At 32.5% G+C, this 22,503-nt stretch overlaps 1 protein-coding gene across 2 annotated transcripts in view; it reads right to left on the bottom strand.

Annotated features, from left to right (window-relative positions):
* LOC114325336 (uncharacterized) overlaps positions 1–21,779 on the bottom strand; it is a 119,783-nt gene extending 98,004 nt beyond the window's left edge. For both annotated transcript variants that reach the window (XM_050642717.1, XM_050642721.1), the window contains exons 1-2: positions 21,526–21,779; positions 4,906–5,028 (exon numbers count right to left, since the gene is read on the bottom strand). In XM_050642717.1, coding sequence (XP_050498674.1) covers positions 4,906–5,028; positions 21,526–21,703 — 301 coding nt within the window. In that variant the 5' untranslated portion in view covers positions 21,704–21,779. The remainder of the gene's footprint in view (positions 1–4,905; positions 5,029–21,525) is intronic.
* Between the last annotated feature and the right edge of the window lie 724 nt (positions 21,780–22,503).

The raw sequence follows: 22,503 nt of genomic DNA, 5'->3' as shown, positions 1-22,503 counted from the left end.
TTGGCATTTTTTTGTTTATTGAGATTTCTGTTTTCTAATGGTGTAAAAAAATATATACGTTACTGTGGAAAATTTTGTCACAAAAGGAAAAAATCGGAAATTTATTTATGAGTACGATTTATTTATGAGTACAAATGAACCAATGCATTCCAACGGTATTGTACATGTCGTGGACGGTGGCTATTTATTGCATAAAGTAATTTGGCATAAAAATGAACCAGTTGAAGAGATCATTAATAAATATTTGCGCTATGTACAAAATCGTTACGTACCAGGCAGCTACATCGTTTTTGATGGGTACCCCGACATTGAAAAAACAGTTACTGCCACAATAATATCAGCAACTATTTCAACTAAAAGTGTAGAACGTAGTCGCAGGAAAATGCCAGAACATATTCCAGAATTCAATTATCAATATCACACAAAAATACCATTTTTGCAGGAAAAATTTTTATCTAATGAAAAAAACAAGGATAAAATAATAAAAACATTACTTGAAAGATTACAGTCAGTATGCTTTTATTGTAAGCAATCAGAAGAAGATGCCGATGCTGACATAATTAAGACGTCGATAGAAATTGCCAGAGATAGTAATAAAACTATCATAGTTGTGGGTCAAGATATTGATCTTTTGGTCCTTTTGAATCAATTCAATACTCATAAGTATGACATTTATTTCCTCAAGGCAAGTTCTGGTAATATAAAAGATCAATTTTTTACCTCGTACAGTTTTAAATATGAATGCTTAAAAAATATCGTTGCATTTCTGCATTGTTTTTCGGGTTGCGATACAATATCGGGTTTTGCAGGAAAAGGAAAGAAAAACATAGTGAAAGCATTATTAGACAATAAAAACTTGTCACATTTAGCCAATATTTTCTACAAAAAAGATGCAAGTAAAGAAAATATCGCCAAAAATGGTTTACAATTAATTCTATCAATTTATAAATGTAGAAATGAAAATATAAGTTTGAATCAATTAAGATTTAACAAATACCAATTAGCAAGAGTAAAAACAAAAACTTCTTTTAAACTATCTAATCTCCCACCAACTGAACAACACTGTTACAGAGCATATCATCAGATTCAATCTTGGATGGGTATCAAACTGACGGCAACAAATTGGGGCTGGAAGCAACATGAACGTGGCATTGTGCCCATATTCACAAATGCAGAAATATTACTAAAAAGTATTTGCTGCAGCTGTGAGACTGGATGAAATAGTCAAAAATGTGGGTGCCGAAAGCATGGTTTGAAATGTACCAATTTATGTTCAAATTGTATTTCTGATAAATGCTCCAATGTCGAAAAACCATTTTTTTTTTATATATATTAATGAATATGATGACATTACGGATGAGAAACCAACGCCAAATGAAGAAAATGTAGACGAAGACCATGATGATCTAGAAGATTTAGAGGAAACTGCAGAATCTGTAAGCATTACCGAATGTGATGAAGAAATGCCATCAAAGAAGCAAAAACCTAATTAATTGATGAAAAATTGGCCATTAAAATTATAATAAGTACTTTCTTTTGTATTAAATAAACTTTTTCGTTAAAAAAGTTGTTGCGACTTTTAATTTGGTTCATGAGAAAAAAGTTTAAAAAAATGTAGTTTATAGGTAAGTAGGCCGACTTTTAAAAAAAATATAGTTTAAAAAAATAAAAAACACGCTTTTAAAGCACTAAAAATTTAAAAATAACTTTTAAAATTAAAGCTAGTAATATTTTATTTTTAAATTTTTAGTGCTTTAAAAGCGTGTTTTTGATTTTTTTTTAACTATAATTTATTCACAAAATTAAAAATCACAGACAACGGCATTAGTGTAGTAAATTTTTAACAGAGGTTCGTTGGTTCCTGCTCGCTATGCAACTTATATTACGTCTGAGAATCTGAAAATGGTGAAAGGTTGAAAATAAATTTCCGATTTTTGCCTTTTGTGAATATTTTTTTACACCATCAGAAAATAGAGGTTTCAATAAACAAAAAAATGCCAACTTCTTTAAAAAAGCTAAAAAAATTTCGGGAGATTTTTCAATTGAAAAAATGCTTACATTTTCCCTTAAACATAAAAAACAAGAGTTTTAAAAAATATTTTTATACAGAAAAATTACAGCGTGTTTGGGACAGAAAGAGGTAAGTTTCCACCATATTTGGTAAAAAAATTTTTTTTTTCAGTGAGAAAAAAAATAAAATCAAAATCATCGAATTTTGAGGTTATGTGAAAAATGTTTATTTACAAAAGCTATAGATCTTTTTATTGCCTACAACTTTGCTATTTAACTTTTTTCGATAGGATGTGCCGTTTTGCCGCAAATCGTAATTAACCGTTTTCACCCCTAAAAACGCTCCCCCAACCCATGTTCCCCTCATCCAGATTTGGTGAAAAATGTTCCACATGTTATCTAATATGTGTACTTTCATTTGGAATTGGTCCCCAGCTAGCAAGCTAACGTTACATTAACGTTAAATTTAGGTTTTTTTGTATTGTTACGTAACATCTATCAAAAAATGACGTTACTGATACGAAATTTTAATACGTATGTTATACGTATGAATTTATTCGTTTCTGAAACGTGGCTCTTTGGTAGGTTTTAATTCGTATGAATTTATTCGTCTCTAACACGTGGCTTTTTGTTTGGACACGTATAAGATCTCGTTTGAGATTGCAGCGCCATCGCGTATTTATTTCGAACTTTTCATTAATACCTAACCTTACATTTCCGTGATTAAATTAAAATCGTGTTTGTTTTTATGGAGTATGGAGTTATGTCAAAAAAATCGAATTATTATTGTTGTGTGCCGTGCCTCAATGTGATTCTTAGATAAGGCGTACCTAATAGTAATTTATCGTTTCATTCTTTCCCTAAATAAAATAAACAAAATAGAATTCTATTCAATGACAGTTTAGTTGAAAAACGAAATGTATGGAAATATCTTCTAAAAATGGGGAAGCAGCCCAGTCCTTATATGAAAGTGTGCAGTTTACGAATGAAGATTACTTCAAGGGTATGTTTATGTATTGTAATATAAAGTAGCTATTAATATTTTTGTCTCTTTCTCTCACATAAAAGTCAAATATATAATAAATGTTTATTTCAAATATTTAATAAATGTGTCAGCATCATGTATGTGGTTTTATTTACACAATAATTTTAAGTCCTATTTATAAATATAGGTCTGGATCCCGCGTATGAAAAAAAAGTTGATTAATAGCAAGCTGAAAATTTGTTAATAGTTTAAGGGTGTCTAGTCGGATAAACTTTGATATGTGGGAACACTGGGACAGGGGCAGTTTTAATTGTGGAACAGGTTAAAAATTTGGAACGGTCAGACTACGGAAACGGCACATTTATTTTGTCCGACAGAATAGACTTAAACTCTCCGAACAGAGATTAAACTCTCATGCAAAAATCAGACTGCTAAAATCCAGATCATTTATACCGAAAATTCTCCTAAAAAGTGACGTTTTTGTGACGTTAAAAAGGTTACGTAGAAATAACGTAAATTTTAAATTTTTTAAATAAAAATTTAAATAAATTTTAGGGCCATGAATGAGGAGTATACCTACTGGTCAATTAAATGTTTCCACTTCTACATATGTATGTATGTATGTGCGTGCATAAGTATTATATGTGCGCACATGTACCTAATGCATTATGTAATGCAATGTATTATATTTGGAATATTGTAGCAAACAGTAATTTATTATCTATCGTGGCTGAATGGATCAAGTAATCCAAAGCCAATAAGGAAGAAAAAAAAACGTAAATTTGTTACGTAACATCGCTGTGACTTTTAAACGTATATTTTAGGTAAAATTTGATGTATCTTTTGTCGTAACTTCTCCCAAAATGTTGATGTTTGTTTGACGTTATATGTACGAACACTGTTAGCTGGGTCTCATCCTGCTATTAATTTTTTATTTTTTTGGTCCATTTTAGAGCTATCTGCACTGGTCTAATAAGAGTTCTGAGAAAACAAATCTTGAAAAAATGCTTATTTTTGGTCTTCTAAAATGTACTAATACCTTAAACTAACTCACCTTAAACTAAGACTACCAGGTCATAATTACGACCTGGTATTTACGGCTATCTTTATAATACGGACGCGGCCAAATAATCTAGTACATATTTTTAAAGCCCGTTTCATAGAAATTTACCTGTTAATAACGGCCAATATATGTTGATAGATTTCAGTAGGTAAGTAATTGGAGTTAAAATCAGTAAGTTTATTGAAAAATCAGTAGATCTGGTAACCCTGAACATTATAAGCATTTACCAGTTAAGCTCCTCCCATTTTTGTGACGTCAGACTTGGGCTGTCTGAAATGAAAACGTATTTTTAAACGTATTTTAACGTCATTAATCTTACGTATTTAAAATCACCTACAAAAGACGTTTATACGACGTAATGTTCAAACACGTGTATATATTCAACCAAAAGCTGACGTTTCCTCGACGTTATTGACGTCACTTGGTTGCCTGGGCTACAATATACATCTATTATCTGTCCGCTTATCTAGATAAAATTCCAACAGAATTCTGCATCCTTAGTACTCAAATATGAGTAAAATGAAATAAGGAAAGATAGCTTTACATTAAACTCGATTCAGGGCCATCACCATTGGCTGACCATTGTTTCTGCTTTTCAGCGTCTTCATAGCCGCCTGTGATGTATCCCGAAGCGAACTGAATCCAGCTGTCGAATGATGCATATTAGTAAAATATTAAATGCGTACGGACGCGTTCATTGAAGATTGATTGAGCCTTATGGAATACCGTGTCTTCTTAGAGATTTATTTGTTGTTAATATCAAGCAAACTATCCAAAATAGTTAATATAGTAGTTGTATATTTTTGTTGTAGTAAATGTATAAATAAATGTATTACACATAACTTACCTGATAAATAGGTATAGACTGATCCAACGAGCTCCTTTCTTCTAAGAACTGCCAATGACATTATATTTCCAACTATTCCAAAACAACTTATTATTGTAATAACAACGGAATACAGAATAAAATCTAAAAGAAAACACATAAGCTAATACATAGTATGTTCTACTATCTAGAACTTTCTACTAGAAAGTTCTAGAACTTTCTAATTACACAACGAACCGGAATTACACAATTAAAGAATTGAAAATTAAGAATCACCATTTTCAACGTAAATAGTGTTAGTCCATTGAAATGTTACATTTAGGGTTGCATTTCTTAGAGGAGTCAATTTTATTTTTTTTTAATGTGCAGGAGGGTTCAGTAGAAGTTTAAGTTCAAGTTTTTGGGGTCGCCACTCTTGTCCCCCGGCCGCCATCTTGGAAAAGGGGGTGCTAAGGGCTTCTGCGCTGTATCTCCTAAACTAGCTTTCCTACAGAAAATTTAATTACACCTAAAATGTAGAAAATTAAATTTTGTACAATTTTATATCTATCACTTTTTATTGTCAAGTGATCAACAAAAAAATTATAAACAAAAATAAGAGAAAATTTTGTAAGAATTTTCCTTTTGGAGGTTATTACTTTTTTTTCGTTCATTTCACAATAAAATAATATCATAGCGATTTTGTAGAGGATTTTTCAACAAACAATTTCCACTATAAAGTTGTTTAATTTTATTTATTTATCTAGGTTTTACAGCGCTCCAAACTTGACCAGGTTCTCGAATTCTCATAGGAATACGATAAAAACAAAACCTTAGGCTTAGATACTTTTCTATCTATATATTTATTTATTATAATTTTAACATTCCTATGCTATTATTAAGCTATGTTTCACGCTTTTCCCCGCCACCTATGAGGTAGAGTCTGGAGGCGCGTTTTTTGTGTGGTATCCCCAATAATTTAATAGGCCTAATCCACGGACAATTTCTAGACAAAATAATATTATTTATTATTACATCTTGAAAAAGGTCTATCATAGCTATTATTTTTTCATTTTTTTTTTTTCGATGGTCCAGGCTGCGAGTCAAGATCTGAATCAGTATCCGAGGTGAATTTTTGTGGTATAATGAGAGTTAGAGTTGGCGTCATTGTCGGTAATTCATCTTCCAATTAATTTTCTTCAATAATTAATGTTGATATGTCCACGATGTTGCTGCAACTTTCACTACCACAATTGAGGCGCATTGCTGAACATTTGAGGTCTGCTTTTTGGCAACCACATGCACTTCCAATTTCCATTGAATCTGCAAAAGATGAATTTAATAAGCTCAGGGTACTGGAGGCTTGGAAGTTTCGATTGGTATCCAAAATTTTCCATGCTTTATCCAGCCCCAATCTTCTAGATCACAATGTTTACCGAGTCATGATTGCATCTGGTGATACACTCGGAGTCTGTGGAACCGGGCTGCATCTTTTGTTGGAAGAAATGAGAAGAGATTAAATGCATTTTTTGTCACTGTTTTAGGAAATCGTTTGTATCCCAGGGTTTCCAGAGACTCGTCTTTATTTCCGCCATATAAAGAGACGAAAAACGTTAGACCACAACAGTAAGTAAAGATGACTCGACTTTCCCACTGACAAATAATTTTCCCCATAGGTTTCTTACAAATAAAATCACCAACACTCATGATGCGCGCCCACAAAAAAACACAAAATGCTTATCTAATCACAAAAATATAAATTTTACCCACAAGACTCTGAATAGTATTATCTATAAAACTGAAAATACTTTTCACAATTTTTCACGGTGTTCAAGAGAAAATCTAAACAAAAATTGGTCGAACCCCCTATTTTTTTGCTGTTATGCTAGCAGTATCCCTTGTAGATCAAAAATACGTCAAAATTAAAATCGGCTACTTTTTGCGCATGCGTAAAAGAAGATTTTTTCTATTTATTTTTCTGTCTTTTTATTTTTCTTTATTTGTATAATCGGATTTTCATTTATTTTAATATATGTGAGTACGTATGTATATGATACGTGTACACACTCACACATATACACACACAAATATACCGGGTGTTAAATAGTCAAACGGGGCATAGGAAACAATGGGGAATGCTTAACTGTTGAATTCCTGCTTCCCTAATTATTTTAAATCAAAAGTCATGAGAAACTATTTGTAGAGAGGACTGAAATCACTATTAAAAACAAATGTTAAAATTGTTCTACGAATTAAACAGATTCCAAAATTTGCAAAAATCTAAAGCAATTGCCAGAGTATTATTAGTCCAATCGACCTCTAAAAGTCAGTTTTTACCTATAAAAACCATACGAACTAGCTGAATTTTCTAAGAATGTGAATTTTGGGACCTTAAAAAAAGCTGCATAAAGGATTGCCACTCCTACCCCCGGGCTTCTCCCTAAAACCACCCGTCGTAGAGGGGGAAAACTTCATATTACCAAGAATATGTTTACGCCGTATAAAAAAAATATAAACAAAGTGTAGCTGAAATTTTGAACAAAAATGTTTGTTAGAATTTTTTGTGCAGAATGAACCGTTCTTTCAGAAACAACGCTTGAAGCGACCGGCGATTTTAAATGTGAGTTACGCCCGCGCACTCAATTTTTTAAATAAAATTTGTTTCAACTCTACGGTCAAAATTGGATACCTTTTGATCAAAGCGTCCTTTTGACAAAAATCCAAATGCGTTTTAAAGATAAAATATGTTCAGCTTTGGTGTCTAATTTTTGCATTTTGTAGCAAATGAAGTCAGTTTCTGTGTAGCTGTTAAAGGAATAAACAATACTTTTTTTGGCACATTTTTTACGATTATCATGAGATCAATATAATTTATTATTTCCATTGGCTGGTCGCTTTGAAGTTTTCATTATTAGAGCACCATTTTCAAATCTTTAAAAATTCGATTTTGAGTTTTGGCAACAAATATGAGGCATTTGAAATACATATGCCTAAATACGCTGAATTTAAACTTTCACGTTACAAACGATCTAAAACGTTGAAAACTGCTTCTGATCGATGACACAAGTAAGTTCCTCGAAATTAAACTACTTAAAAAAACAACAACTTTAAACAAACAACTTTTAGATACAAATTCCACTCACGTCTTTCTTCGTGAAAGCATTTTCCCTGACGTGAGATCATTTGTAATGAGATAATTTAAATTTAGCGTGTTTTAGGCATATTTCAAATGCCTCATAGTGGTTGCCAAAACTCAAAATCGACATATTATGTTACAAATTTTGAAGACTGTGCTCTACTCTAATAATGGAAACTCCATAGCGGCCAGTGAATGAAAATAAGAAATTATATTGATCTCATGAGAATCTTAAAAATGGCAAAAATCGCATAACATTTATTTATTTAACATTTATATAGAAACTAACTTTATTTTCTCAAAATGCAACAATTGGATATCAAAGCTGAAATTTTTTATATATAAAACGTATTTTTATTTTTGGTAATAGAACACTCTGATCAGAAGATATCCAATTTTTACCGTCGATTTGATACAAATTATATTTAAAAAATTGAGTTTGCGCGCTTAACTGACATTCAAAAGCGCCGGTCGCTTCAAGCGTTGTTTTTAAAAGAATAGTTCATTCTGCACAAAAAATGCTAACAAACATTTTTGTACAAAATCTGAGCTACATTTGTTGTTTAAAACATTTCTTTTGTACGGCATAAACATATTTTTGGTAATATGTATGAAGTTTTCGGTTTCCCCCTCAACGAGGGGTGGTTTTAGGAGGAAGCCCGGGGTAAGAGTGGAAAACAGGTTTGCATCTTTTTGGGGTCCCAAAATTGATATTCTTAGCAAAAAACAGCTTGTTCATAAGATTTTTATCTCACTTTTAGAGGTCGATTTGACTAATAATATATGCCAATTGTTTTACATTTTTGCAAAATTTTGGAATGTGTTTAATTCGTAAAACAATTTTAACATTTGTTTTTAATACACATTTCAGTCCTCTACAATTAGTTTCTCACGACTTTTGATTTAAAATAATTAGGGACGCAGGAATTCAACAGTTTAGAATTCCCCATTGTTTCCTATGGCCCGTTTGACTATTCAACACCCGGTATATTTGTGTGTGTGTGTGTGTGTGTGTGTGTGTGTGTGTGTGTGTGTGTGTGTGTGTGTGTGTGTGTGTGTGTGTGTGTATATCTGTTTGTATATGTGTGAGTGTGTATACATGTCATATACATACTCACACATATTAAAATATATGAAAATCTGATTATACAGATTAACAAAAATAAAAAAACAGAAAAATAAATAGAAAAAATCTTCTTTTACGCATGCGCAAAAAAGTGCCCCGTAGCCTATTTTAATTTTGACTTATTTTTGGTCTACAAGGGATACTGCTAGCATAACAGCAAAAAAATATGGGGTTCGATCAACTGTTATTTAGATTTTCTCTTGAACACCGTGTTTTAATACGACTTCACGTGGCCAAATAGGTAGCACAACTGTAAGAATAAGTTAAGTAGAGGAGAACCGACTGCTGTGCCACCTAGGATAAATTATAATAATAAAAGTAATAGCAGGCAGATATTCAGTCCGGTATGGAGGAAGAATGACGTAACTGCAAATTTTCTCAATTCCTGTTTATTGCGATAACTTCTAAAATATTACGTACAGATGATACAAAAACGACCGAACTGTAAAAATGTACTGAGCCACTATAGAATAGTTGCGTCGTTACTGAAATACGCGCTACGTTAGACCTTGTTTCAGATGCATAATGACGCAACTGTAGATAGGGTTGAAAATGGGGCGATTAAATTAAGATAATGAAATTCGAACCAATATCGATGAAAATAAAAGCCATCGTTGTCAAAAAACAAAAGCCATACCGATGCTCCTGGACGATTACTCTTAATTAATCCCTATTTTAAATATTCAAAAATCGTTTTTGCTCTTCTGAAGAATTTTGCATTTTGCGGTTGCGACATTCATCATCTGGACCGGCGAATTTGTCCTCAAACAACTTCTTGTGCCTTTTCCATATATGCTTAGGGTTCTAAGTTTTATAGTGGAGAGAAAGGTCAAAAATATATTATAGTTCAATCAAGTTAGTAAAAAATAAGCCGTTTTTCGACATAATTGAAAAGACGAGGTTTGACAGTTGAAATATGTAGTATGAAATATTACAAAAGGGCTACCATCTTGGGATTCATCAATTTTTTAGTGGAACAATTTTTAAATAAACAATCAAAACGTCAAACTTAGTTTTGTGCTCATAACTTAAAAACTTGGTTATTTAGAGATTTGACGTTCACAGATAACTTTTTTAGAATAAAAAGATACATCGAATGAGATACACTAAATGAAAATCGGTTAATAAACAAAAAAGTTATTGCAAAACAGACGACAAAATCATTGTTTTTAATATTGTTAATAACAATTTTATTGTTTATTAGAATATGTTTAAATATAGGTACCTAAACTTGAGGGCATTATGGTGTTTGAAAGGTGTGCAAAAAATGGTCCAGATCTGTTTAATAGTTTTCACAAAATTGAATCTGTTTATAATTCTTTTTGAAAAACGAACTAATTTCTGAGGCTGGTCCAGTTAATATAGCTGAATGTATCTCAATAATGCGGAGCTCCTTTCCTTCGTTAAGATGTATACTAACAGCCTATGAAAAAAAAAGTAAAAAAAATACATATACGTACACAAAATTATTTGTTAATAAATAGCAGTTTTTAAGCTTATAAACAATTACAATAATTTCGTAGAAATTAGATCAAATTAAATGGCAATAAAAAATACGGAAAGCTGGTTAAAATACACATCTTCTAAAAAAAAATTTTAGGTCGTCCGACCCTTGGGGTCTGAGATAGATCCTTTTTTTGAAAAAATCACTGTTACGTTAATTAACAACACTAAGATCTGAAATTAACCAATATTTTATAAGAAAAGTCAAAGTTTTTAACAAAGTATTTAGCAAGAAAAAATGTTAAAAATTGTTTAAACAGTAGTGTTATAAACAAAAAGTCTTTTGCGTTCCGACTAAAGTAAAAAATAGCGGGCGTAGTCGACTGTCTGAATAGTGGGCGCGGTTGGCGACCGGCAGCAACTCCTAAAATTACGTTATACCGACCACAAAAATCAACTTTAAAGTGAATAACAAATTTTCGTCATTCCTTATGTTTTCGAGGTCTCCGAATCCGAATATGAAGTTTATTTTTTTCTAGAATTAGTGGAACATGTTCAAAAATCAAATTTTATGCCAAAATGCGATAAATCAATTTTGATAATTTTTCAATTTTAACTCACTGTATTTTTGGTCGCTGTAAATATTTCCTTTTGAAAATTTTACTGTGTTATCTTTGAAGCACTTAGATAACAATGAGATTTGTCCAAAATGATTAAACACATTAAAAGAGAAGTTATTAATTTTTAAACATTTTGTCGTCAGATTTCGTTAGTTTCATGCTTACTTAAAAAAGTTGAGTGACAAACTTTTTAGTTTATAATTTTAACTAACACAGAAATAAAATATAATTCATGAAGAAGTTTTCCAAAAAAAATTAATTTAAAATATGCAATAGGAAAAATGTTATGTGACTTTATAGACGAGCGGCACACTGGCACACCGCAAAAAAAGCTTATTTCTCGAGATACTGATACTAATTTTGGTAATAGGTACTATTATTACTACTTTGTTTATTAACCGATTTTCATTTAGCGTATCTCATTCGATGTATTTTTTTTTCTGAAAAAGTTATCTGTGGACGTCAAATTTCTAAATAAACAAGTTTTTAAGTTATGAGCAAAAAACTAAGTTTGACGTTTTGATTGTTTATTTAAAAAATGTTCCACTAAAAAATGGATGAATCCCAAGATGGTAGTATTTTTGTAATATCTCATACTACACATTTCAACTGTCAAACCTCGTCTTTTCCGTTATGTCTAGAAAAAACCTAACTTGATTGGCCTATTAATAATAGCATAGGAATGTTAAAGTCATAATCAATTGTATGAATAAAAAATATATAGATAAAAAAGTAAATCTAACGTTTTGTTTTTATTGTACCCCTATGAGCATCCGAGAATCTGGTCAAGTTTGGAGCGCTGTAAGACCTAGATAAATAAATAGAATTAAACAACTTTATAGTGGAACTCGTTCACTAAAAAACCCTCTACAAAATTGGTAAAATGCTATTTTATTGTAAAATGAACTGAAAAAAAGTTATAAACTCCAAAAGGAAACTTGTTAAAATTTTTTTACTAATTTTTGTTTATATCTTTTTTGTTGGTCACTTGACGATAAAAAGTAATAGCAACAAAATTGTATAAAATTTAATTTGCTACATTTTATGTTGTATTAGATTTTCCGTAGGGTTGGTAGTTTACGAGATATAGCGCGAAACCCCTTTGCACCCCATTTCCAAGATGGCGGCCGGGGGACAAGGGTGGCGACCCCAAAAACTTGAACTTAAGCTCCTACTGATCTCCTCTACACAATAAAAAATAAAATTGACTCCTCTAACAAATGCAAGGTACGGCCTAAAAAATGTAACATTTCAATGGATTAAGTTAAATATAGATATAATAATGTTGGTGACAATACATCCCATTGACAGTACACCTTAGTTTCGCTCAGATTTATGTCACCTGATGTTATTCCTATCTGAAGCATCTGAATAATCCACTTGTATAGGGCTTTTCATCGATTGTCATTTGTTTCGAGCTTCTGTCATGTGTCACATAATATTAATATATCTACGTCATACGTCTTTGGTTTGTATCATTGGTTATATCAATAACGTATGACGTAGATATATTAATAATATGTGACACATGACAGAAGCTCGAAACAAATGACTGTGAATGAAAAGCCCTATATTTTGTTGTTGATTTTCTTCCTCACCAGTGCTCTATGTATTGAATCGATGGGGTTATTATCAAATGCTCCTTCTGCGTCTCAAAATACAACAAGGGCGACTTCTTTCTGATGGAAACTTCTTTCGACTTCCGACATCAGATTGTGCAGAGCGATTTCACCTGATTTTCCTGTTTGATACGCCCATTACCGCTGGTACAGAGGATTTTCATTGAGTTTTTTTTTCTTAATGTATTCATTTAACAATGTTTCCATGAGTTATAATATAAATGACGTCAGAATTATAACGCTGTATGATTTTGCTAAGGTGTAAGTCTATTTTTCCTGGTTTGGGAATATACGCCAACCTCGATCTTTGCAATCTATTGCGAACAGGGGATCAATAATTATTTCCAGTCTTTCTTGGAGTGCCTTGAAAATTGCATCGATCATGGAAAGTGAACACTTAAAAAATGCTCTACAAGTTTGTAAAAATGAACAAAAAATCCAAGAGTTCATACATTTTTATGGTTCAGCATTTTTTTTTTAATTTTGGACCTTGTTAGGGGGTATAAATTTTCCTCCCCGTAGATCCGCTACTGAGCTAAGAACTGCCAGATTTTCTCCTGCTCTTGGGATAAGAATATACCAGTAGTAAAAATACAAAGCAGCCTCGTTTATCCCAAAACTGTATAGTTTCCCGTTGATTCCGGACACGAAGGGCAACAAAAAAAGAAGTAGTTCGAAGTTTCTTTTTGATTTAGTTATAACAACCATATTATACATTTTGCAATTTTTTTGTCCTTAATTTTTCGTTCTTTTTATCTACTGTCTTTTTCTCCATACATAATTTCAATTTGCTATATTTTTTTATCCATAATTTCAGCCCTTTTATTCGTCTGAAAGTTGTGGAAATACTACATGCATAATTATTAATGTTATTAAAGGCCATTTTTAACAATTAAACCTTTTGAAGAAGCCCGTTTATTGGGTACGTAAGCTAATATAGAAAGTAAGTGACATTTTGAATATTAACTGGTATTAAGTAGATTTTTCTGTTTGTCGTATGACAGAGGGGGACAGTTTTGAAATTGATAAAAATCAACATGAAGTTTATATATTAGTATTGTTTATTAGGTACTATATTAATGGATAAATTTTTATGCCTCTTTAATAAACACAATAAATTACTTCGTTGTTATCTGAGTGGAACACTGGTTTATAAAGAGGGTAAACATGAAATTGGTATTACCAGTGATTATCTCTATCAACAGACCATATGCTGTTAGATTTGGAATTAGTTTATTAAATAATATATAGTACTTTTATAAATTTTATTATTACAGTTATTGTAGAAATAATAATTTAAAGTAAGTAGATCGGTCTTTTAGAGGGTTTGCGTCTTGATCCCTTGAACTAAACCCTAGAATAATATCAACAAGCTTATTTTTAAATTTAGCTTTTTAAATGTTCATTTGTTTTTGTTTTCCGTTGGAAATTAAGCTTCATTATGTGAATAATATGGTGACATTTGTTTATAACTAATTAGCTGGCATTTGATATTGTCACAGTCACAATTAACACCATTAACAAAACAATCAAAAACATTTTAAAAATTAAAAAATTATTAAAATTTGCTTAGGGGTCGTCTATAAGAACTTATTTTCTGATACAGACTGAGACATTTACTTTTAAGTCAATCAAAACTGTGTTGACAATACAGCGTCAAACTATTGGTTGACATCAGAAAAGATGTTCACTGAAACGGTAGGCTCCTTTCCTGCCATTCAGGATTAGGTTATACTAACCAAACATTATCTGAAATATATCGTCAAAGACCCTCAGATCCAAAATAACAAATACCGATATGCTTGCCAAGGCCAAGAAACCACCCAACATCTTCCCGAGGGCTATCAGGCATTTGCTGCAACTGAATATAACAAACTGCATGACTCAGTAAGATGGATCCTTCATCAAAAGATAGCTAACAAACTGAGACTTCTCCAAACCAACCAACTTCCTTATTACCAATACCTCCCTGACAGTATGCTTAAGAATGACAACTGCATGCTATATTGGGACTTCGCTATGCTCACAGACCAATCAGTGGCACATAATAGACCGGATATAATACTGGTTAATAAACTAACTAAACTTCTGCATACGGTGTCTGCCCTTTCAAATGTTGGCGATCAGCATGGCTATCCTAACTTTGCTTGCAGCAATTTATTGGTTAACCAAAAGCCGTGTGTTTAGTATTTCGTGCTGACTGACTACCATTTACTTTGTTTTTTTGATATTGAGATCCACTTAATTTCCTTTGCTTATATCTGATATGCTCGACATTCTTTCTTACACACCATGTAAACTATCTTACTAATAAAAGGCAGATATCCAGTTCTTTATTAAATCTAGCAACGTATTGGCTACCAGCACTAAGCCACATATCCCCGTCACAAATCCGTCGAGAACATGCCCTTGTCAGGGAGTATAGAAAAATTAACACCGATCCTGTGCTCCGCTCTCAAGTTGGTATTAACGACAGAGACATAAGTAGGCTTCGTTCAAGAAAAAACCCTCTGGATTCTGCAAGGATACTAATTGAAAATAATTTCGAAATTACCGACCGTTGGCAAGAAGATTGGGAGAAGAATGCTCCACCTGACATCCGAAATATGTCATGTATTACAAGCAAGCCAGAGGGTTTCAATCAACCAAGACGGATCTGGGCGACACTAAATAGAATTAGAAGCAACTGTGGTAGGTGCTCTGACTCACTTTTTAGATGAGGAAAAACACCTTCTCCAAATTGCGATTGCGATTGCGGTGCTGAAAGACAAACGGTTAAGCATTTGGTGGAGGAATGCCCATGCCCCATCAGATCGTACAGTGGCAATTGGTCCGATTTTTTAATGGCGACCAATGGATGGATTCAATATATTTATCAACTAAATTTTCGTTTATAAAAATTAATTTTTATTATTTTTTTATAATGTATTGTGATCTTTATTGAAGATATTCTTCTTTAGCGGCGAATCGATTGAGGGTAAAATTTGATTGATCCGCGCGCATGCGCACACCGACAGTATGGTATTAGTTGTTATACGGGCTCTGATTGGGTGTTGAAATTTTAAAATGATCTGTCAATAATTGTTCAATATGGAGGTTATCGGTAAACAAAAATATTGTATAATATTAGTTTTTATTGATGTGTGGACAGAAATAAAATCAAATTTATAATTATAGTGACTTTTTAAATAGTTTTGAAAAGCCGCAGGTACGTAATTCTAAATGTTTCAGTTGGAAATACCTGATAGTTTCAATACCTATCTATTTGAAAAATGTAAACAAAATAATGTAGTTACCTATTAGTAAGCAATGCTTTAATTTACATAATCTGATTACGAACAAACTTTCTACAAATCTTCATCTCATATATCGTTTTCTTACTCTATATTTGGTTGTATTTTATTTCGACAAAAATTAAACTAATAATTTTATTAAATTCATATAAATTTATGGTGTTAACGTTTAGTTTGTATATATTCCCACATGACGTATACGAGAGTTTGGTGCAGTTTGAAATGGCGTCAACTTTCGTACGGCGCGGTAGACGTGAAGTGGGCTCAAGCCCCAAGCAAGTTATTATTTTTTTTTTATTTTTTTTATAGATTTTATGATTGTAAGTATATTATTATATAATTTTTGAAGATATTCTTCTTTTTTGAAAGTGGTAGATAAGAAAGTTAGTTTGATTTTTAAATAAAATAAGTATAAATAACCTTTTAAGTATATTTACTTCGTTTAAATTACCTATTATATAATAGAAGAGTATCTTCTTACGTGCGTACAAAGTACACACACATTCTTTTTTTTTATACAAAAACTGTGACATAGCCATACGCTAAATAAATAAATAAATTAAATCTAGCCCAAATAATTTCACTCTCAGAGTGTCTTCAGGGGCATTTTGTCAAAAAAATAGTAAGCTATCCAGCACAAAAATAGTTTAAAACAAGTAATTGGACTTCGTAAGTCCTAGGTTTTCACCCAAAGTAATCGAAAGTAGAACTGAAAGACGATATTTGAATTTTACGTGTAACTTTGCGTGGATTGATATACGAATTTACTAATTTTGAGTCATTTTTACTAAACTTTGACATTTGTCACCTCATTTGTCATTCTACCCGGTATAATGACGGACGAGTTATATTGGCGGTCGTACGGACCGACAGAAAGATTGCCTAGGTCAAATATCTCACCTTTAGTACCATCCTTGGATTATAAGCTTTCATTTGACACCTCATTTATCATTCTAGCTGGTGTAATGATGGAGGAGTTATATTCGCGGTCGGACGGACCGACGGACAGACCGCCTAGGTCAAATATCTCACCTTTAGTACCATCCTTGGATTATCAGCTTTCATTTGACACCTCATTTGTCATTCTACCTGGTATAATGATGGAGGAGTTATATTCGCGGTCGGACAGACCGACGGACAGACCGCCAAGGTCAAATATCTCACCTTTAGTACCATCCTTGGATTATCAGCTTTCATTTGACACCTCATTTGTCATTCTACCTGGTATAATGACGGAGAAGTTATATTCGCGGTCGTACGGACAGACGGAAAGACAGCCTAGGTCCAATATCTCACCTTTAGTACCATCCTTGGATTATAAGCTTTTATTTTACACCTCATTTGTCATTCTACCTGGTATAATGACGGAGGAGTTATATTCGCGGTCGTACGGACCGACGGAAAGACAGCCTAGGTCAAATTTTCAAAATATCTATTAGACAAGTGTATTAAAACTATGCATCATTCTTTAATCAAATAGACAACTAAAGAAATGAATTAAAAGTTTTATATGCTGATCCAAATATTTTCGGAAGATGGGATAAGTTACAAAATATGTATAATTTTATATACTGCAATTCATTGCAACAAACTGTTCCCGAAATTAATAAATTATTATCATGAATTCTCTCATTGCTACCAACTTTTGCCTTAAGGTGATACAGTAGCGATCAACAGGTAGCAACAAATGCGGTCCAAGATTCCGAAAGTTCTACGAACTTTCAAAAGTGAGGCAACAGTGCGTCGGTGATTCGACACTGACAGTGACGTTTATACTATCAAAAACAATAATTTTTATACAGATAGGGGCGAAATATTGCCAAGTCAGTGACGTTCGATTTCTTGTTAAAAAAAATCGATTTTTGGTAGTTTCAATGTGACACAAAGTCTAGGCACGGGATAAAAAAGTTTATTTGAAGAAAGTGTATTTTTTTGTCTTTCTTAATGGCGGTACAGGCTCCTTTTTGCAATACTTTATTTAGTTATAGAGTAATTTCCACATACTAACATATTTCTGAAATTGGGCTCTGTATCGTCATTCTTTATTATATTACAAATAAGTGTGCCAAATATCTCCACAAAATATTCAAAATTACAGCCGCAATCTTGGAACGCGTTTGTTGCTACCTGTTGATCGCTACTGTTTCCTCTTAAATGAACGGGATTTCTCTTGTCTCAAAAGTGTCAAAACGTATTGTCGAAACACCATGAAACAAAAGAGTATGTCAAGCTTTTCCCAAATGTCAATAGAAAAAAACTATTAAAATATCTCCAACACATTAATAAATTTTACGATGATGTTATAACCCATTTTGCTACGTCCAAACAACATAGACTAAAGTTAATTTATAAACATGTTTAGGATCTAAATCTAAATCTAATGTGAATAAAAAACAAAAAAAAACAAAAAAAATAAATAAAAAAAACAAAAACCAAAAATCAAAAATCTTCTATGATGATTGAAGGCTTTCAATTAGATGGTATACCTATCTGAGGAGACAAAAACCTTGCCGACCCTGTCCCTAAAGCCACGAGCCGCCACTGCACCAGACTTCGAAACAAAATACTTAAATTCATACAACCAGACAAAAACCGAATTCGAAAATGAATTTGAAAAAGATAAATAATGGCTTTCTCGATTATCCAGTGGAACCTACGCAACATGCCCTCCAAGAACTCAAGACATACAGTAATCATAATCTTATATACCGATGCCTCTAAAACCATGGAGGGAGTGGGAGCAGCATTTATGTTCAATAAAACTAAAATATTAATTATACCCCCGAAATTAACTTCCATTTATACAGCCGAGTTAACCGCTATCCTCAACGCAATAAATTTTGTGGTAGAAAATAACATAAAAATTCCTGTCATTATTACGGATTATCCTCTTTAGAGGAGGTCTTTAGAGGATTACCTATATCCTCTTCATCCAAGTCTACTACTTATTAAATCAGCATTAGGTACACTAATTGCAAACTATAAATATCAATGTCAACTTTGTATGGATTCCATCACATATCGGAATTGCTGGTAATGAAGAAGTAGATTCATTGGCAAAACTAGCAGTATTAAGCAGGGAAGCTGTAGAAATCAGATACATTCCACATCTATATGTAAAACCTGTAATCAAGAACTTGGTAATCAATGCTTAGTAAACGAAGTGGAATCAATCAACATCCAAACTGCGGGAAGTAAAACATTCAATACTACCTTGGAAATCAACCATAAATAAGCGATTACATCAAACCATTCTCTCTCGTCTGAGAATAGGCCACACCGCCATCACGCATCTGGAGAGTGAAGTAAAACCACAGTGCTACGTGCTACGTATGTGATATTGTGCTCAGTGTTCGCCACATTTTACTGAAGTGTCCTCTCTATTGCATGGAGAGACTTCAATATAAACTACAAGACACCTTACAAGCAATATTAAGTGACGGAACTGATACGAACAATTTGATATCATACTTGTATTCTATAAAAATGTACTAAATAAATTGTAAACCTTTTAATTGTATTGCGCCAATGAACATTTGAGGTTGAGGCATAAAAGAATATTCTGTTTTAACGCTTAAACGTATTTTACCGAATTATTACTTCCAATTCCTTTACTTGTTACTGATGGACCAAAATTTTTAAAATTGTGTATTTTTGGCATTAAATTATTAATAATTTCAAAAGTCCACCGAACCACTGCAGGAAACATAGAGGTTTTAGTTATCGAGGTCCATAAAACTCAAACCCAAACTCAAAAAACTTGTCAGATACTTGTCCGGGTCAGAGTCTCCAATAGAGTACCAACGTTTTTACCTTATTTAATTCTTATCTAATTCTTATAATCTAAACTTATAAACCTCATCCGTGGTCCAGTACTCTCTGTCTACTAAAAATGAATGGGCCCCTAGACGAGAAGCAAGTCACCATGTAGTAGTGATGTTGATTATAGTTACTTTCTAGTATTCGTTACAAATCGTTACCTTTTTATAAAGTAATCATTTGCAGTATTCGTTACTTTGATTACTTTTGTTACTTTTGTATTTGAGTACCGGTAATCATATCGAGAATCGTATTTCTCAGTAGGCAGGTATTTTGTATAAATTAATCATTTACAGTATTCCTTACTTTGATTACTATGATTACTTTTGTTACTTTTGTATTTGAGTACGGGTAATCATATCGAGAATCGTATTTCTCAGTAGGTAGGTATTTTGTATAGGTATTCCGATATAACAACGACCTTCACCGATCTGCTTAAGGGATAAAAATGATTTGATTACTATGATTACTTTTGTTACTTTTGTATTTTGTAACGAAGTAATCAGAGTAATCAAAGTAGATACAATAGTCGTTACTTGCTCTAATACGATTGGTACGAAGTAATTAGAGTAATCAAAGTAGATACAATAGTCGTTACTCGCTCTGATACGATTGGTACGAAATAACGAAGTAATCAGAGTAATCAAAGTAACGATTTGCCTCTCTGTATAGTAATCGCTACTTTCGGTATTCGCAAGTAGCGAGTACTTTATAACGAATAGTTACTTTTTCAACATCACTACCCTGTAGTTTCTTTATCGTATTTTCTTTTATCAATTATCCGTTGATTTTATATTAGGGATAGCAGTGTGCATTTGCCTGGCTGGAAAGTCTATTACAACTAGCTGAATGAGTACCTAATGTCTATACCAGGGGTGGCCAAGCTCCTTGATAGTCACAGCCATTTTTCAACATTTGAAATTTTTCGGGAGAAGCAATTAAACAATTTTATTTAAAAAGTATTAAATTTTTCTCTCAATGTTTGGATTTCACAATTGTAAAGTAAAATAAAATGGTTCGCATCGTTGTTTCAAATATGCAAATAATTCTACAAGCAGCTTTACTAATTTAGGATTCTTCGATTCTTCATCATCCTTCCATCTTTTTCTGGGACGCCTACTGATCTTCTACTGTCTATCAAAAAACACTGTCTTTAACACTCTGTCTTCCTCTGATCTTACCACATGACCTGCCCATCTTATCTTGGCTTTTATATGTCCGACTTTTTTTTAGTAGAATACAGTCACTAATTCAGCTTTGCTGCGCCTTCTCCACTCTCCTGTCAATTCATCTCTAAAGCCAAATATCATTCTGAGAACTTTTCTTTCAAAATAAAGCAGCATATATATTTCCCGCTGATGTAGGGTCCATGTTTTACTTCCATATGTAACAATTGGGCGAATAATAGCAACTTTTTAGAAGCTTAGATCTTAATAATGATAAGGAGTATACTGCTATATCATGCAGCTATCCTATTCTATTAAAAGTAATTCAGGTACATTTATTGAGAGCCACAAGTACTCCTTCAAAGAGCCGCATGTGGCTCGCGAGCCACAGTTTGGCCACCCCTGGTCTATACCATTAAAAAAAATAAGAGAAAACTTACTTCTCAGAGACGGAAGGTCATCATCATTTAAACCATCCAAATGGTCACTGTTATTTATTTTACAATGCACCTCTTCACTGTGGGGTCCTATTGGTGGGGGGCATGTTGGATAATTTGGGGGTGGTGGGTTTATCGTCTGGTAGAGATACCTTTCGAATACCAAAAAAGAACTTCCCATTTTACTTAACACACAAAGTTAATAAATAGGTATTTTAGTTGTCTAAGTTACAGCGTCACATGTCGTTAACACTGCCCAAAATATTAGTTACTAAATGAATAAGTTATAGTTAAAATGTATGAGTTATACACATATCAAAAAATCAATCCGTTAAGTGTTTGTTTGGATGTAATAACGATTAAGATTAACATGTTTGCTCTTGTGGAATAATTAGTTTTCCATGTTTTCATAAAATGCGAGATGCACTGGGTCGAATGATTTACGTCAGATATCAAACACTTAACGAAATCCAGTTAATGATGGTACAGGATACTACAACAATGTCATGTGTCTGATAACAAAAAATATAACCATTATTCAAAAGGATTATTTATTATTTATTTACGGGTAAGTATACAATATTTTTAAAAAGTATAACATCAACCTGTACATGTACATGGCATTTACTTGTGTTAAAAAAATAACCCAAAATTAGTATTGAACTAAACTAAATTTTAGGAACATAACTTATTAGGTAATAGGTAATCATACTCAAAACCTTATAACTAATTTCTAAAATTGTGTTGTAGGGATTCCAAATATCTAAATTTTTGGTGTGTTCATTGGTAGTTCTTAGAATTCTCGAAATGGATTTAATTTGACCATAGTTTAGGATCCTTAAGCTAGCGGCGACGCATGGAGCGGAATCCAACTTAACCTTTGTCATATTTTTTCACCAATTTATTAACACCCTAATAATTTTTCACCCTAAATCTCTCTAAGAGGAGCGATTCTGCTAGCTTAATACATATTCAAGCAAG

This window comes from Diabrotica virgifera, chromosome 1 (assembly GCF_917563875.1).
Source record: "Diabrotica virgifera virgifera chromosome 1, PGI_DIABVI_V3a".
NCBI classification, from domain to species: domain Eukaryota; kingdom Metazoa; phylum Arthropoda; class Insecta; order Coleoptera; family Chrysomelidae; genus Diabrotica; species Diabrotica virgifera.
This window is presented reverse-complemented; position numbering and strand designations above follow the sequence as displayed.